The sequence below is a fragment of the Oryctolagus cuniculus genome, chromosome 8 (genome assembly GCF_964237555.1).
Source record: "Oryctolagus cuniculus chromosome 8, mOryCun1.1, whole genome shotgun sequence".
Classification (NCBI taxonomy): Eukaryota; Metazoa; Chordata; class Mammalia; order Lagomorpha; family Leporidae; genus Oryctolagus; species Oryctolagus cuniculus.
Window position 1 is genome coordinate 95,848,171 of NC_091439.1, and position 17,523 is coordinate 95,865,693.

A 17,523-nucleotide genomic window follows, 5' to 3' on the forward strand; every position below is an offset into this window, starting at 1 on the left:
CCCCTTCTTTGGCACTATTTTATAATTTCAGGATTTGAATTTTTGTTTATTGACATACTGTATTGTGTAATATGAGGAAAATCCCTCTATCCTGTCTTACCCATACCAGTTTTTAGCAAAAACCATTTTGTATTCAGATTGGATTTTTTGTTTTTTTTTTTGAGGGTGGGATTGCTTCCACTCATGAGGGAAAACATACATTATCTTTCAATGTCGTCTGGATTATTTATCTCAACATGATGTCCTCCTGCTCTACACATTTTGACACAAAATATTAAAGATAATCATCTTACTGTGCAACATACATCTCAAAATTTATTCCTTTTTTCTAACTGAAATGTTGTAGCCTCTAATAGCAACTGTCTGCTCTTGCTGCCCCAACCTCCTGTGCTCTCTACTCTCATTGTTTTAAAATTCATTTCTTTTAGATTCCACATATAGGTGAGATCATACAGTCTTTGTCTTTCTATACATGTCTTAATATACCAATGATGTCTTCCAGATTCATCCATGTGGTCCTAAATGTCAGAATTTTGCTCTTTTTTTACAACTGACCAGTATTCCCTGTGTATATATACCAAGTTTTCTTTTTCACTCATTCCTTGATGAATGCATAGTTGATTCTATATCTTGGTTACTGTGAATAATGCTACAATTAATATAACTGCAGATTTTTTTTTATCATGACATTGAAGTCTGTCAAGTTTTTTTTTTCTTTTTCTGTTGAGATGATCATATTATTTTTTCTTCATTCTATGAATAGGGTAAATCCCATTTTAATTTGCATGTGCTGAACTAACCTTGCATGCCTGGCATAATTAGAAATGATTCCATTAGAAGATTATTCAATAGAGTTTGCTGGTAATTTACTGAGGATATTGCATTTACATTCATCAGGGATATTAGCCTACAGTACTCTCCTCTTTTTTAAATACAGATTTATTGGGACTGGTGTTTTGACATATAAGTCATTATAATTAAAAATTATTGAGAAACTTATGAAATAAGAAATGCATTTACTGTTTATATTAAACAAATTATTACCTGAAATCAAATGGATTCTGAATAAATGAGTGAACGAAATTAGTAGTTGAGATAGTTAGACAAATTTAGGTTTCTCGACAGAACTTTGACCAGTAGAACTGCCAAAAGGAATCACCTAAATGCTATAAAAATTTCTAGTCAATGGATTAAAATAAGAAAGTGCTATTTATTAACATCTTTTAAAATTTTATTTAAGTTATATGAGTTTCATGTATTTCATATATACAGATTAAGGAACATAGTGATACTTCGCACCCTACCCTCCCTCCCGCTAACGCTTCATTCCTCTTTCATTCCCACTCTGAATTTTACAAAGATCTACTTTCAATTTACTTAATGATCATAAGGTTAACCTACACAAGTAAAAGAGTTCAACAAATAGTACAAATAATAAAAACAGTGTCCCTCAACCGAAGAGACAAGGGCTGTAAACAATCATTAAATCTCAAAATGACAATTTCACTCCGATACATTTGATTTTAGGTACTCTACCAGTTAAACCAGATCAGGGAAAACATATATCTGTCTTTATGGGACTGGTTTATTTTACTAAGTATAATGGTCTTCAGTTGCATCCATTTTGTTGCAAAACACAGGATTTCCTTTTTTTTTTCATATGAAAAGTACTCCATAGTGTGTAGATATCATAATTTCTTTATCACTGAATAGTTGATGGACATCTGGGTCAGTTCCATATATCAGCTATTGTGAATTGAGCTGCAATTAACATAGGGGTACAGATAACTCTCTCATATGCTGATTGCTTTAGGTTTGTATAAATTCCCAGGATTGGGGTGGCTGGATCATATGGTAGGCCTATTCTGAGATTTCTGAGGTGTCTCTATACTGTGTTCCACAGTGGCTGGACCAGTTTGGATTCCCACCAACAGTGGGTTAGGGTACCTTTTTCCCCACATCCTCCCTAGCATTTGTTCTTTGCTGATTTCTGCATGAGAGTCATTGTGTCGAGATGAGGTGAAACCTCTTTGTGGTTTTGATTTGCGATTCCCTGAGGGCTAGTGGTTCTGAGCATTTTTTTCAGCTTTCTGTTGGTCATTTGAATTTCTTCTCTTGCAAAATGCCTGTTTGAGTCCTTTGTCAATTTCTTAACTGGATTGTTTGTCGAATTTCTTATGCTACAGTCCTTCTTGATTTCCTGCTGAACCATTACGACTCTCTTGTTTCTCATTGTTTCCCTTGTCTAAATCAATCATCATCCTACGTTTTCTTGAGGTATTTGTGAACTGATTCTGTTTTTATCTCAATTTAATTCCATTCTATCATTTCATTTTATCCTGGCTCTTGCAATCTGAATGTACTGATGAAGACAGATTCAGTTTCGAAGTTCATCTTCTCTGACCAAAGTTTCTGATTAATGTTTACTGGTTACTTTGACCTGCATTACTCTTGATTCTTTGCCAGTCACTCTGAATTACTGTCATATGACCCAGGATTCTAGATTTTTATAAATATCTTTGGTTACTTTTGGTTGCCTTTGGTAACTTCTATATATCAAAGAGATCATTGAGAACTACCACCAGAGATAATTAGTGCAGTATGAGTACATCAACAAAATGTGAAAAAGTCATAAACTAAAAAAAAAAGTCTTAATCAAGTGAATACTTAGGAATTCACTAACTAAATTTATAATACATGTTCTTATAAACTTTGGTAAAAATTAATTGTCATTGTAAATAGAACAACAAACACCACTTCAGTGTTGGTTTGATGGGTGAATGGAAGAGAGAAGGTTGAAGGGACCAACAGAATTGACACAGCGTAATCAAGATTGAGATATCTGCTACAGAGACCAAAAATCCAACACATCAATACGTCAATGATGGGGCCGGCGCTGTGGCTCACTTGGTTAATCCTCCACCTTTGACACAGGCATCCCATATGGGCGCCGGGTTCGAGACCCGGTTGCTCTTCTTTCAGTCCAGGTCTCTGCTGTGGCCCATGAGGGCAGTGGAGGATGGCCCAAGTGCTTGGGCCCCTGCACCAGCATGGGAGAGCAGGAGGAAGCACCTGGCTCCTGGCTTCAGATCCATGCAGCGCGGGCAGTGGCAGCCATTTGGGGAGTGAACCAATGGAAGGAAGACCTTTCTCTCTGTCTCTCTCTGTCTCTCTCTCTCACTGTCTATAACTCTACCTGTCAAATAAATAAAAACATATTAAAAAAAAGTCAATGATGAGTATTCATTGGAACCTCAGGGAAGTGACCACTAGGGGAACTACAAAACCCAAAGGGACATTTTTATGCTCACCTCTGTCACAGTCTGTGTGATACACATTTGAAACACGACATTTTCAAAGGAAAGTCTCTTATTCATTAATATTTTACTTTGACGTCATGCCCAAACGTTTGGGTTCCTTTCAAGTAAGAAATTTTCAATTATTGTTCATAAGACTTTAACTCATTGTATCTTGGTTTCAAAATTGTCTTTATGATGTTGAATCTGGACCCTGAAATGATTTCTCCTTTTCAGATAAATGAATCTTGAGCTTCATCAGTAGAGGAAAATGGAATGGCTCTACAAGGTAGTAGAGACAAAAGATACACCTCTTCAAAAACCTCATCCTTAGAATTTGTCACAATTGTTGGGTTTTAATAGCAGAAATGTTAAATAATATACTTAACGACAATAAAGAGTATATTTAAATAATAAAGAATACCTCTAGTTTGCATATTTATGTTTCTAAATATTTAATAAACATTTGATTCTACAAGAAATTAAAGGACAAATCTCCTAGTTACACAATTATTCTCTGACACAGAATAAGATTCATGAAATATTTTCATGAAATGTTTTATTCTCCAATTTCTATGGAATTTGAATATTGATGTCTTTAAGAAGCATATTTGATATAAAAAGGTTATCACAGAGGAAAAAAGATAAGAATATTACCTAAATTCTTTCATTCTACATTATCACTTAGATTGTATTTAAATGTGCTTAAAATTTCATTACTTATAACCATACCATACAACCCAGCCATCCCACTCCTTGGAATTTACCCAAAGGAAATTAAATTGGCAAACAAAAGAGCAGTCTGCACTTCAATGTTTATTGCAGCTCAATTCACAATAGCTAAGATGTAGACTCAACCTAAATGCTCATCAACAGTAGACTGGGTAAAGAAATTATGATATGTACATTACAGAATACTGTACAGCAATAAAAAGAATGAAATCCAATCATTTGCAACAAAATGGAGGAATCTGGAAAACATCATGCTGAGTAAATTAAGCCAGTCCCAAAGGGACAAATATCATATGTTCTCCCTGATCAGTGACAACTAACCAAGCACCCAAGGGGAAACTGGTTGAAGTGAAATAGACATTATGAGAAACAATGACTTGATCAGCCCTTGTCCTGACTGTCTAGGAACAACTTAATACTTTATGCCTTTTAGTATTTTTTTTTGTTCTACTTAATACTATTGGTTGAACTCTGTAATTAACACACAATTATTCTTAGGTGTTGAAATTTAACTACAAAGCGATCCCTGTTAAATATAAGAGTGGGAATAAGAGAGGGAGGAGATGTACAGTTCAGCACATGCTCAATCAGACTTGCCCTAAATGGTAAAGTTAGAAACATGTCAGGGGATCCCAATTAAATCTCATCAAGGTGGCATGTACCAATGCCATCGCAGTAGTCAAAGGGATAAGTTTCAGTTCATAATTGATCATAATGATAGGATTAAGAGTCAAAGGGATCACATAAACAAGACTAGTGTCTGTTAGTACTAACTGATAGAATTAAAAAAGGAGAGAACAATCCAACATGGGAAGCGGGATACACAGCAGACTCATAGAATGGCAGATGTCCTAAACAGCACTCTGGCCTCAGAATCAGTCCTTAAGGCAATCAGATCCAGCTAAAAAGCCCATGAGAGTGTTTCAGGCATGGAAAGCCAAGACACTCTGGCAAACACACACACACACACACACACACACACACACACAAATACATTTGTATATAGTGTTGAAATGATGAAGGATATTGGTCATACAGACAAAGATGAAGAGTGCATGTAGGGCTATTGCTGATTAAATCTAAACCACAAAGAGGGATAGTATGACATGGAAGGAATAGCAATGGAGGGAATTACCCTTCTTGTTGTTTAAACAGTACAATGGGAAGGATATTTCAGAGAAGTGCAATTCATATATGTGTATGTAATACAATAGAGAAAGACTATAATGAAGAAGTTATATAATGATGCAAAGAACTAATAAAGTGTGTGTCAGGGGCCGGTCCCATAGCAATAGTGGGTAAAGCCACTGCCTGCAGTGCTGGCATCCCTTATGGGTGCCAGTTGGAGTCCCAGCTGTCCCACTTCCTAACCAGTTCTTTGCTATGGCCTGGGAAAGCAGTGGAAGATGGCCCAAGTGCTTGGGCCCCTGCACTCATGTGGGAGACCTGGAAAAAGGTCCTGGCTCCTGGCTTCGGATAGGCACTGCTCTAGCCATTGCGGCCACTTGGGGAATGAAACAGCAGGTGGACGATCTCTCTCTCTCTCTGCCTCTGCCTCTGCGTAAATCTGCTTTTCAAATAAATAAATAAATTTTTAAAAAAGGTGTGTCATATCATGCACATTCAATGTGTCAACTAATTAAGAAATTTTCTTCATTTCTCTGCATTGTATATATTAATTTTATAAAAAAATATACATCTGTACTGGAGAGGCATATTTTTGCATTATGCATTACCTGACTTTTAAAAACTTTCTTTTAATACTTTTGCTATTATCTTCAGTGATAATTGTCATTCCATTTATGGACTATTTCAAAATTTCTGCACTATCCAAAAATCTCTGACAAATTCTTTTACTAAAACAAGCTAAAATTTATTGTGAAACTCCTAATCATTTATTGATGATTGCCTTCCAGGTTAAAGAAAATATGTATGCAACATTAAATTCATGTCCAAAGTCAAATGATGCCCCCTTAGCCTTCACGCAAAATTTATGTATAAATAATCTGTTTTAACAAAGTAATACTCACAAAGGGTCATGGATGACTGTCTTCAAGGCACTGAGCAAATCTGCACTTGACATTCTTTTCCAGTTCAGCCTAATGGCTGCCCCCTTGGCCGTCATGTATGCAACATTATCAGGTTGTTCCCCAAACAAAGGAAAGCCCACCATAGGGATGCCATGGTGGATTGCCTCATAGATGCCATTGGCTCCACCATGAGTTACAAAGGCTTTGGTTTTTGGATGACCTAGGATTGAGGGATTTTTCAATAAGATTATTAAGTATAAGTGTTAGCAATTATATGAAAAATGCACAGTATGAGACACTATAGCTAACAGTGATCTCTAGATCATGAGTGCCATAAAACTACATTAAAATTGCTTTCAAATCAAGAGGAAGAGACACCTAGGTACACTGGAGAGCTGATTGAAGGCCATATGCAAGACTTGAGCATTGAACAAAAGATTAACAAGTGGACATAGTGAAAGAGCATTTTTGGGATAAGACAAACTTCATATTCTAAAAAAGAAGCTGAGTGCATGTGAAAACACTTTCTCTAAAAGATATAGTATGTGGGATATCCAGCACAGCAAGGAGAGGCACTGTAACAACGGTGGAAACAGTGGAAAAGGAGACCACACTTCATCTTGACATGTGTTATCATTTAACATTAAATACGTGGATTTTATATCATGAAAAATGTAGTCATTCATACCAATAATGTATATTACTTTTCAGTGTAGTTTGTTCACACTTACATTAGGGAACAGACAGAAGTAATAAATAAATTAGGACAAAAGCAATGTAGGAAATTTTTCAAACTTCTCTGTGAGAGGTAGCTACATATAAAAACATTTTGAGTGTACAATAAAATGTTAAAGTTTACTACATTTCAAATAAGACTGGTGTTTGATCTTGAGCTTGTACATAATAAATTAGCATCAAGATTCCTGGTGATTGATTATCAGCCTGAATGACTGTAACTCATCATTTCACTGTTTGTTCTCAAGATACTTACCAAGAACGTCATTCTGGGGGACCCACTTATAGGTTTGAGTATTAGGTCCTAAGTTTTCTGGTTTCTTGCCATGAAATCTCCAAATAACCTGTTAGATAAAGAAAATACCTATTTGATGAGTTGAATTTCAAAATAAGCCATGTTAGAATTCTATTGAGATTGAGAGATCACCCAGTTAACCTTGCCTTCCATAAGAAGGATAAGGAAATGAGAATAAGGCGAAGTTATGAGAACTATTAAAAATTGAGGTAAAGTAACAACATTTTTTGTATATTTTTACTTGAAAACAGGCATGTGACACATTCATAATCTTTCACATATAGTGCCTTGGTTAAGTGAGATCATGAATGGCCAATTCAAGTATTTTAATTCTAGTGCAAAGAAGAGTAACTCAGGTCCAGTGAATTCTACTTTGTAAAGTGTATGTACTTTTCTCTATTAGCCTCATTTTTCAAGTTTAATACAAAGCCTTTTTTTCAACTTTTATTTGATAAATATAAATTTCAAAAGTACAACTTTTGGATTATAGCTGCTTTTCCCATCATAAACTTCCTCCAACCAAACACAAAGATTTTTAATTAAGAAAATGAAATGAGAGTTTCTTTATGTTGACTTTTATATCACTACTAAGTGAAGTATCATTAGGATTGGACATCTTTTGGTGAATAAAAAAATTCTGTATAATCAGAAACGTGTGAGAACTAAAATAATTCTGCCTATGAACTATATATACTCATTCTGAATTATAAATTATTAAACACTTTTTCCAGAAGAATTTTCAATGAATTTTTAAATGAATTCAAAGTATTATTTATTTTTAAATGAATTCAAAGTATTATAATTATTAGTTGAAATGGAAATATTTTGAGTAGGAAAAAAGAGCTGATTCATAAGTAATATGGCAGTTGAAAGAAATCCAAAGCAGTGATGATGCTAAATTCTCTTCAAGTTAATTCTTCCACAATGCACTACAAACACTGAGAGTCATGTTTTAAATTTTTATTTAATGAACACTTTTTAATATGCTCTTCTATACCCAAACTACCACCATTCCAGTAAAGTACTGGTTTTTGCATCTCCAAGCAATTCTCACAACTGGAGCATACAATATGAGTGTTTCAGTTATATTTGCTCTGTGAGTATTAAAAGTAATTTCAGGTTCTCAGCAGAAAATAAACATACAACTAACACAGATGATTTCTACAGTTTATATCAGATAAAAATTAGTTCATAAATACTCAAAGCTAACTGCTATATTATGTGCATTAGACAAGTAGGCCTTAATGTATTTTATGAGTTGGGGACATTTGAACCTCTTTCTAGTCCATGCTTTCTTCTGTTGGACTCCTCACATTCTCTTCTCCCTCTATGCAGGAGGGAGAGGTGGATTAGGGGCAGAGTCTTTGAGGGTCCACAGTTTATGCTGCATAGGGTTCACCTCCAGAGCAGGGCCTCCCTGCACCCTTTCTTCTACATCTTTCTTATTCAGACACTGACAGGGTCCAGCATTAGGGGACAGGCTGGGATTTCTCTAAATCTACTTGGCTGAGTGACAAGACTGGCGATACTGTCTTCCTTTCTCTCAGCAGACTTGTGAAAAGCACCCTGAATAAACCTATCCCCAAATGAGGGGAAATAAATAAGCCAGAATTACATAAGAAGTCCAAACTGCATGATACAATTCAGAATTTTCTCAACACCTACTTATGTTCAGTGTGCAGAGGCAGTTAGCAATTAACATTTCAATTCTTTCTAGTAGCACTTTTAGTGTGTAGAATGGATTCAACATTCCTGGAAGAGAAAGAGCAAAGGACAGAGTAAAATAGGATTTCCGTGTACCTACCTACATTCTTTATATAATACTAAAGTTTTGTACCAAATCTTTTAAATATATTTCTGAGGAAAACAAAAATTGCAAAGTCATCTGTACTACTGTAGCATTTTTGCTTTTAAACTGATATCTGAAGATTAGAGCTGTTATAACTGTTTGCCTTTCATCAAAGAAGTCTGTAATCAGACGCTGCGCAAAGTTTAAGAGGCTTGTTTAGTAACTGTCCACTAGGACACTTTTTCTAACCTTCTGTGGAAGCTGGGCAAGTGCTGATGCAATCACATTGGTCCTTTCTTCTGTTACATTTCTGATCATGGACCCCAGGGAAAACAGTACAACTCCCTCTTCTCCAGAACTCTGCACAAAGTCTTCCATTTCCTGTGAAGAAAGAAAAAAAGCTACAACACAACAAACACTAGTGAAAGGATTGGTGCAAGCAACAAAGAAAGTATTCAGTATTATTAGGAATTATTGGAATAGTATATATATATATATAACACAGTGATATATGAATTATAATTATCTTATATCTTATATATTATATAAAAGTATTGCTATACAATACATTACATAAAATAATACATATTATATATTATGTTTATTATATATAATATAGTGCTGTGATTTATATATATGCATGTTTATTTATATGTGTGTGTGTGTGTGTATGAAAGACAAAATTTGGCACTTATCCATTTGTTGGTATAGAGGTGGTGTTGTTTTTTCTTTTTTTTTATTTATTATTTTTTGACAGGCGGAGTGGACAGTGAGAGAGAGAGAGAGACAGAGAGAAAGGTCTTCCTTTTGCCGTTGGTTCATCCTCCAATGGCCGCCATGGCTGGCGTGCTATGGCCTGCGCATCGCGCTGATCTGAAGCCAGGAGCCAGGTGCTTCTCCTGGTCTCCCATGTGGGTGCAGGGCCCAAGCACTTGGGCCATCCTCCACTGCGCTCCCGGGCCATGGCAGAGAGCTGGCCTGGAAGAGGGGCAACCGGGACAGAATCTGGCGCCCCGACCAGGACTAGAACCCAGTGTGCCAGCGCTGTAGGTGGAGGATTAGCCTAGTGAGCCGCAGCACCGGCCCAGTGGTGTTGTTAAATATAATTGCACTTGTGTGCCAGCCATGTCCCAAATGTTTTTTTTTTTTTCCTTTCCTTACAAAATAACCTTATGCTCAATGTACATTCTGACATATATTAAAACAATTTAATCCTACTTTATATTTCTTTTTTATTGCATGAGAATAATGCTATTTTATTTCTCTTATCTTCTTTGCCCCTCTGTTTTCTTTTCTTTTTTTTTTTAAATAAAAATAGAGGAGTTTATTGAGTTCTTTAAATTACTATTCCATATTTTTCTTCTTATTGGAAAGGTTTTTAAGCATCCATTCACAATCTGACCCAAATTTTTAAAGATACAGATAGTGTAAATGTGTCCCAGACACATGGAACAGAACCCTACTTTTTGTAGAGGACTTCAAATAAAGTCACGAGTTTTCAGTAAACAGCCACTGCGTTTTTTGTCATTTTCCAAAGACGAGCCAGCCCTGTCCGTGGCAAATGGGTTAGACGGACAGATGTTCTTTCAGTTTATCCATGATCTCGTCCATCTTGTCGCCTGGAATCACCATCACAGTCCTCATGGGCTTCATGGGCACATCATCGAAAGACCATCTGCCTCCCAGACAGGTGTCGCTGTCCTCCTGCACCGAGTAGCTGAACTTCAGGACTGCCTTCTCATAGAAAAATTCTTCCTCTGCGTTTGCAAACATTAACTCTTCTTTCTTTTGGCTGCTCCGTTTCTTCTTGGAACTGCCTTTTCCTGCTTCCACAAACGTCTTACTGATCAGCAGGTAGAAGCAGCACTTCCCACACGGCTTATTGGTCTTGTGTGCCTCCGCGAGTTCTTTCTGCAGCTGCTGGTGCATGGGCAGGGCGACCTGCGGGGGGACGTTAATGAGCCTCTCGCTCAGGAGGAAGCCCACGGGCTTGCTGGCGTCCTGCAGGAGCGCGTCCAGCTGTTCCACCACACTCTTCTCACAGCTCTTCTCACAGCAGCTTAGAACCAGCTCTTTGATTTGCTCGGCACATGGAGTACCCTTTCTCTCGGTTAAATTTAAAAGGCTTATGAAGCCGAAAATCTCATCTTCATCCATATCATCATCGCTGTCTTCTGAAATGTCTGTTTGCTTAATCACACTCCCAACATGGTTCTGCTGAATCAAGAGATCTGTTAGTTCTGCCGTGTTCACAGGAGCCTTTAGGAACAGCTGCTGCAGTAATTTCTTAATTCCGTCATAATCATTATCTGAGATGGAGTAAGCTTCAAAATCAATATTCACTTCCTCGTCAACGATCTCGTCGTCCTCACCCTCTTCTTCGTCGCTATCTTCCTCATCTTCGTCCTCATCCTCAACCTCATCTTCCTCCTCCTGCTCATGGCGCTGGACCGGGGCGCCAGGCGGCCGCGGGACCCCATTCCCGACTGCTAGCCGCTTGGACCTGGACGCCATGTTGCCCCTCTTTTTTTTTTTTTTTAAGATTTATTTTATTTACTTGAAAGGCACAATTAGAGAGAGACAGAGAGAGATCTTCCATCTGCTGGTTCACTCCCCAAATGTCCACAATGGCTGGGGATGGAACAGAAAAGCTAGGAGGCAGGAGCCCCATTTGAGTCTCCCAAGTGGGTACAGAGAGTGAAGCAGTTGGGCCATCTTCAGCTGCTTTCTCAGGCACATTTGTAGGGACCTGGATTGGAAATAGAGCATCTGGGACATGAAAGATCACACATATGAGATGCTGGCATTGCAGATAGCATGTTACCCACCATGCCACAAAGCCGCCTCCTGCCCCTTTTTTGACAAACGTCCTGTTGCGGCTGATTTAGGATCAGTAAGGATTCTTTGATAAACAATTGTGATGGTGTGGTATAGACATAAATATGTCATTTGATCATTCCTTTTACTATTGGCTGTATAATTTGCTTCCATTGTTTACTTTTATAAATAATAGTTTTAAATATTTATTTTGCACATTAATTTTCCCTGTAAATTTTCATATTAGCATATTACATAGAAAAGCATATAAGCAATTGTAAGTCTTGTTGTCATTTGTTCAATTTCTTATGTCCTATTTAAAAAGTTAAAGATTATCTGAGAATTTGATAATTAATGAAAAATCAAGTAATCATGAGATATAGTAAACATAGAACACAAAGGCTTCACAATCGTTGGCTTGAATTCTAACCTTGTATAAGTGAATAACTATAGGTATTATTACCATTATATAATTATCCATCCTTCTCTTTGTTCTCCTTTTCCCTGTTGTTAAATGAGTCTACAGCATTCTTCTGGATGGCTTTGAGCATATCATTTTGATGTTGGAAAACTAGTTCCTAATGAATGAGGCAATGTCTAAATTGTGAGTACTTTTTATATTTTTGGTACTAATAAAATAACAACATAAATAACAATAGTGTTCTGGCTTGTTTAGATCCAGAGACCTTTTATTACTGTTATTTATTTTTATTTTCACTTGACACAAAATTACACATATTTATAGGATACCACATAATGTTTTGATTTACATATACACTATGTAATATTCAAATCAGGGTAAGCACTTCCATCTCCTCAGACACCTACTCTGTATTTTAACTTCATTTTTTTTGAAAAAAGGCATGTACAGCACATTATTCTTGTCTGTAGCCCCCAGCTTTCTTCCTGGAACTTGTGTTTTATACTTACCTGTAAGTTCATACTGATTCATTAATCTTTAGCCACCCTTCACAGGCCCCTACTGTCAGCCTCTGGTAACCATCACTCTATTCCTAACTTCTTTGAGGTTAATTTTCAGATTCTTCATATAAGTGAGGTTACATGGTATTCGTCTTTCTGTGCCAGACTTTTTTCACGTAACAGAATAACCTCCATTTCTTTTTTTTTTCTTTTTTCTTTTCTTTCTTTTTTTTTTTTTTTTTTTTTTTTGACAGGCAGAGTGGACAGTGAGAGAGAGAGAGACAGAGAGAAAGGTCTTCCTTTGCCGTTGGTTCACCCTCCAATGGCCGCCACGGCCGGCGCTCTGGCAGGAGCCAGGAGCCAGGTGCTTTTCCTGGTCTCCCATGGGGTGCAGGGCCCAAGCACCTGGGCCATCCTCCACTGCACTCCCTGGCCACAGCAGAGAGCTGGCCTGGAAGAGGGGCAACCGGGACAGAATCCGGCGCCCCAACCGGGACTAGAACCCGGTGTGCCGGCGCCGCTAGGCGGAGGATTAGCCTAGTGAGCCGAGGCGCTGGCCAGAATAACCTCCATTTCAATCCATGTTATTGCAAATGGCAAGATCCCATCCTTTTTATGGTGAGTAGTACTCCAAGGTGTATATATACCATATTTTCTTTATTAATTCTTCAGTGGGTGGACACATAGGTTGTTTCCATTTCTTGGCTATTGTGAATAGTGCTGCAATAAACATGAAAATACAGATATCTCTTTGATAGATAAATAACCTTTTAATATCAGAGACAGGTGGAGTGTTATCTCTTACTATTTCTCATACAACACGAGTGTGGTATTATTGTATGATCAGGAATAGCCATGCTTAAAATGGTTGCAATTTAGTTATCTATCATCTTTGCCTGAATTCATACAACAATGCTTCCCTTCTGCAAAGCCCTGTCTCTTTACAGATGAACCAAGTCACTGAATCTTGGAGTCTTCATTTTTAAAGGATGTCTTGTCTTACCTCTCCCCAGATTAACTCTCTGGTCTTCTCTCCTATGCCCTCACTAGACCTTAGAATTTCTTTCTTTCATGTGGATCCCAATTTCCTCCCTACAGAAATCAACCTCTTTATTCAACTCCATTCTCCTACACTGAGCATGTACTTCTTGGGAACTGTAGTTACCACTCTACTTGCTTTTCCTTTTGTCAAGGTTACCCAAGTTGTTCACCAACAATTCTGAAATATGAATACTTGTGATTTATAAAAATATATGAGTTTCTAATTGACAGACCACTTTACCTCACTTTTCCTAACGCTCTCCTTGTAAAGAAAATGTTCTAAGTGAAGAATGACAGATCATTTCAACTGAAAATGTGAAGCAAACAAAACAGAGCAAACAGGGCATATTTACCTTGGGCAGAGGTTGGGCAGGTTTGCAGTGGAGCCCTCCAACAAATTGAATATTTGGTAAGGTTGGGCAAGGGAACTCCAAGTCCCAGTAGCTTCGAATGAGCCACAGGTCAGCTTTCCCCACTAGCTCATAAAATTTAACGGGTCTTCCTGAATGGAGAAAGAAAAGGCACGGTAAAAAGAGAATTGTCATGTGAAGTATAAAATGTAATTTTATGTGAGATGTTGAAATAACTCAATGACATATGCAATGTCTGTGCATTGATAAAGCATGTGTGTTTATTTAGGCACAATTATGAGTATGCTTTATGCCCCATTCACATACTAGAAATATGTAAAGGCAACACTAACAGAGTTTCTGTCTCTAATATCACCTGAGTCTATTCACATAGTCAATACAATAGCCTTCAATATAATTAAATATGTATTTGTTTTCTCTCTAAAGTGAAGAAAGAAATGTAAACAACTATTTTACCTCCAGGATTTACTATAATCATAGAAAGAACTTTCCTGGGAGTACTCAGTCCAGTTTCTACAATTTAACAAGCTAGTCCTCATATGAAATTTCAGAGTGAACTGTGAGGTTTTTTTTCCCAAAATTTATTTGTTTATTTGAAATAATGATAGAGAAAAATTTCCATCCACTGGTTCATTCTCTGTTTAAAACAGCTAGGGCTAGGCCAGGCAGAATCCAAGAGCCAGGAATTCCTTGTGGGTTTCCCACATGGGTGATTGGGAACTAAGTGTTTGGGCCATCATTCATTGCCTTCCAAGTACATTAGCCCCCAAAAGAACACAACAATACATCAATACTGGAATTTAAAGATAAAAGATTGGTGAGATGTCATAACAAGAATTCAAAAGATTAAGCCTAGGAATACTCAGAAGCAATCAGAAGCAAATCCAGGAATTATAGAAATCCATACATTACATGAATGAAGAGTCAGTGAACTCAGGGGGCTTCAATAGCCTTGGCAGCTCATGACAAGAGCCTAGGGTGATTACTGATGCCATAAACAAGAGTGTCAATTTGTTAAGTCAACCACAGGAGTCACTGTGTGTGCACTTCCTCCTCATGTAGGATCTTTGTCCTTAGTGTGCTGTACATTGAGATTTAATGCTATAACTGGTACTCAAACAGTATTTTTCACTTTATGTTTCTGTGTGGGAGCAAACTGTTGAAATCTTTACTTAATGTATGCTAAACTGATCTTCTGTATATAAAGAGAATTGAAAATGAATCTTGATGTGAATGGAAGGGGAAAGGGAGTGGATAAGGGGAGGGTTGCATGTGGGAGGGACGTTATTGGTAGGAAGCCATTGTAATCCATATCCTGTACTTTGGAAATTTATATTCATTAAATAAAAGTTAAAAAAAAGAAATATATTCCTATGATTTTAAAAAGAAGTCAATATTATTTGAAATGAAGAATTCAATAGATAAAATAAAAAAATGTAGTGGAAAGACTTAAGAATAGATTGGATGAGGCAGATACAAGATACAAGATACAAGACATCAGGAAATTTTACAAAGAGGAAAAAGAAGAAGAGGAAGAAGAGGAGGAAGAGGAGGAAGAGGAAGAGGAAGAGGAAAAGGAAGAGGAAGAAGAAGAAGAAGAAGAAGAAGAAGAAGAAGAAGAAGAAGAAGAAGAAGAAAAGAAGAAGAAGAAGAAATTAGAAAAATTTAAAACAGTGTTGTAGATTTATGGAACAGTGTTGGAGATTTATGGGATACTATCAAATGATCCAACATACGGGTCTCAGGAATTCTTGAAGGTAATGAAAGAGACAATGAGGAGAAGGCATATTTAGTGAAATAATTACAAAAAACTTCCCTAATTTTGAGAAGGAAGGAAAGAAGCATTCAAGTAGAGCAAATAGACATGACCAGAAAAGATCTTACCATGATAAATTGCTTTTCAACTTACAACAGTAAACCATAAAGATTCTAAAATGTACATGAGAAAAACATCCGATTAATTCAGAGGATCTCCAGTTAGACTCACATGTGATTTCTCATCAGAAACTCTACAGGATAGGAGAGAATTGAGAGACATTGTCCAAGTGATAAGAGAAAAAAAAAATCAACCCAGAATATTGTACTCTGTAAAGATCTCACCTGGTGTGCAAGGATGGCTCAACATTTCCAAATCAACAAAAGAAATTCTTCACATTAACAAACTACAGAACAAAACCCATATGATTATCTCAACTGATGAAAGAATTTGACAAAATACAAATCCTTTCATGATGGAAAACCTTAAGCAAATTGGGTATAGAAGGAACATTCCTCAACACAATCAAGACAAACTATGATAAACCCACAACCAGCAAAATATTAAATGGGAAAATGTTGGAAGCTTTCCCACTAAATTCAGGAACCAGACAAGGATGTACACCTTCATCATTAGTAGTCAATACAGTATTGAAATTTTCAGCCAGAGCCATTAAGCAAGAAAAAAAAAAATCAAAGGAATGCAAATTGGGAAGGAAGAAGTTAAACTATCCCTATTTGCAGATAACATGATTCTATAAATATGGAAACCAAAATAATCCATTTAGAAGCTATTGAACCTCATAAGAAGTTTGGCAAAGAAGCAGCATATGAAACTAACACAAAAATTAATAGTTTTGTATACACAGAAAAGACCATGGCTAAGAAAGTACTTCTAAGGTCAATCTCATTCACAATAGCGATAAAGATTAAATACCTTGGAATAAATTTAAAAGATCTCTGGGATGAAATGCATAAAACATTAAATAAAGAAACAGAATCAGAAACAAAAATGGAAAAAATCTTCCATGTTCATGGATTGGAATAATCGATATCATCAAAATATCCATCATAATGAAAGCAATTTACATATTCAGTGTGATTCCTGTCAAAATCCCAAGGGCATTCTTCTCAGACCTAGAAAAAATGCTACTGAAATTCATATGGAAACACAAGAGACCCTGAAGAGCTACAGCAATTTTATACAACTAAAATAAAGCTGGACATATCACATTTAGAGTGCATGACATAGAAATGAAGTGGTTTCAGGCCAGAATAACATTAAATGGAGATTATTGGTTATTGTACTTCCTGTGTTTTTTGATAGTGGTTTTTGTGTGTTTTGATAGTTTTCCACATTTTTTAACAATGAGTTTTCTATCTGTTCATAAGGATATGAAGACTGAGAATGACCAATCATATCAGTACTTAATCTGTTAGGAGAAGTTGCACATGTATCTTGGCATGATAAGGAAACATTTTCTAGAGCATTGATGAAGGAGGCATAGAACAGGGAACTAGTGAGAGAAAACACTGAACACAACTTACTTGCTTTGTTGCTGCAAGTCACCAAAATCGTGACTATTGCCTGCCTGCATGGTCACTAGATTCCTGCAAAACTTTTTGCCATTTAAACACTTCATCTAAAATAGACTTTAAACCTTTCCATTTGTAATATTTGTATATTTATTCCATCTATTACATCCTTGGTAGGAAATAATACATAAAATGACATTTCAAA

At 36.6% G+C, this 17,523-nt stretch overlaps 1 protein-coding gene and 1 pseudogene across 1 annotated transcript; both read right to left on the reverse strand.

The window, feature by feature from the left end:
- Positions 1–6,054: 6,054 nt before the first annotated feature.
- LOC127485477 (UDP-glucuronosyltransferase 2B14-like) lies at positions 6,055–14,201 on the reverse strand. Its single transcript, XM_051828520.2, has 4 exons — positions 14,010–14,201; positions 9,127–9,258; positions 7,050–7,137; positions 6,055–6,278 (listed from the first exon to the last, which is right to left on the reverse strand). Exons 1-4 carry the CDS (start codon positions 14,199–14,201, stop codon positions 6,055–6,057), a joined length of 636 nt encoding a protein of 211 aa, XP_051684480.2.
- On the reverse strand, positions 10,163–11,393 carry LOC127483200 (BRCA2 and CDKN1A-interacting protein pseudogene; annotated as a pseudogene).
- Positions 14,202–17,523: the final 3,322 nt, after the last annotated feature.

Bases quoted from the DNA above. Each gene is read 5' to 3' on its own strand.
- LOC127485477 (XM_051828520.2), bottom strand. From the start codon at position 14,201: ATGACAATTCTCTTTTTACCGTGCCTTTTCTTTCTCCATTCAGGAAGA. The intron at 7,138-9,126 runs GTTAGAAAAAGT...TTTATCTAACAG, and splicing joins TTGCCCAGCTTCCACAGAAG to GTTATTTGGAGATTTCATGG. The intron at 6,279-7,049 runs GTAAGTATCTTG...CCTCAATCCTAG, and splicing joins CCCCCAGAATGACGTTCTTG to GTCATCCAAAAACCAAAGCC.